The sequence below is a fragment of the Priapulus caudatus genome, unplaced genomic scaffold (genome assembly GCF_000485595.1).
Source record: "Priapulus caudatus unplaced genomic scaffold, Priapulus_caudatus-5.0.1 Scaffold1317, whole genome shotgun sequence".
NCBI classification, from domain to species: Eukaryota; Metazoa; Priapulida; class Priapulimorpha; order Priapulimorphida; family Priapulidae; genus Priapulus; species Priapulus caudatus.
In genome coordinates this window covers 55,176-56,404 of record NW_014578378.1, presented here as the reverse complement: position 1 = coordinate 56,404, position 1,229 = coordinate 55,176, and the positions used below count along the sequence as shown (strand labels likewise).

General features: G+C 50.7%; 1 protein-coding gene across 1 annotated transcript in view; it reads left to right on the top strand.

Moving 5' to 3' along the window:
• The window catches only part of LOC106816223 (histone deacetylase 6-like), a 33,630-nt gene that overhangs the window by 17,135 nt on the left and 15,266 nt on the right, over nt 1–1,229 (top strand). The window contains exon 21 of the mRNA XM_014820804.1: nt 191–299. Within this exon, the coding sequence (XP_014676290.1) occupies nt 191–299 (109 nt within the window). The remainder of the gene's footprint in view (nt 1–190; nt 300–1,229) is intronic.

Sequence of the window (1,229 nt, the reverse complement as noted above, 5' to 3'; positions counted from 1 at the left end):
CTCTCTCTCTCTCTCTCTCTCTCTCTCTCTCTCTCTCTCTCTCTCTCTCTCTCTCTCTCTCTCTCTCTCTCTCTCTCTCTCTCTCTCCCTCTCTCTCTCTCCTCTCTCTCTCCGTCTCTCTCCATCTCTCTCCCTCTCTCTCCATTTCTTTCTCTCTCTCCATCTTTCTCTCTCTGTATCTCGTTGCTAGTGAGGAGCATGTGAGCACTGTTGCTGCGTGGGCTCGCTCGGGGAAGGAGGAGCTAGAGCGGATGATAACTCCGACGATGGTAGAGCGCATAGCCACCTTCCTCTGCATGGCAAGTGTCCGCAATATCTTTTCCGGTCACGGCGTGCGCGCGGCTTTGCGCACGATCATCCTTCTCATTCGCACGTGACGTGCTTGCATGAACGTGAATCCGTATTCGATATGGACGACCGTAACATTTTTCTCTGCGTTTCGTCTCTCGCACGAACTAATCCGTTTCTAAGCTTTCGTCTGCTTTTCGCTGCGCACGTAACGAATGGACCCGCTGTAATAATAATTTCGTGATTTCATAAAAGACGAGATTTCATCGTTCTCTTGTATGTTTTCAACGTTCTCTCGTTGGCTCTAACGCATGCAGTAGACAGTATGAGATTTCTAACGTTCTATTGTCGCCGGTAACGGATGCAGCAGACTCTTCTCACATTATTCGCGATCGTCGTCTGCCGTTGACGACGCGGGTTGTTATTGTGTTGCTAGGATACATGAACACTGACACTATCTGCGTTACTGTTGTTCTGTTGCTAGGATACGTGCGTTGCTATATGCATCTTGCTATTCGTGTTGCTAGGATACGAACAACGCTGACAGCGTCTGTGTGTTGTTGTCGCGTTGCTAGGATACGTGCAATGCAGACAGCATCTGCGTGTTGTTGTCGTGTTGCTAGGATACGTGCAACGCTGACAGCGTCTGCGTGTTGGTGTCGTGTTGCTAGGATACGTGCAACGCTGACAGCGTCTGCGTGTTGTTGTCGTGTTGCTAGGATACGTGCAACGCTGACAGCATCTGCATGTTGTTGTCGTGTTGCTAGGATACGTCCAACGCTGACAGCGTCTCCGTGTTGTTGTCGTGTTGCTAGGATACGTGCAATGCTGACAGCGTCTGCGTGTTGTTGTCGCGTTGCTAGGATACGTGCAACGCTGACAGCGTCTGCGTGTTGTTGTCGCGTTGCTAGGATACGTGCAACGCTGACAGCGTCTGCGTG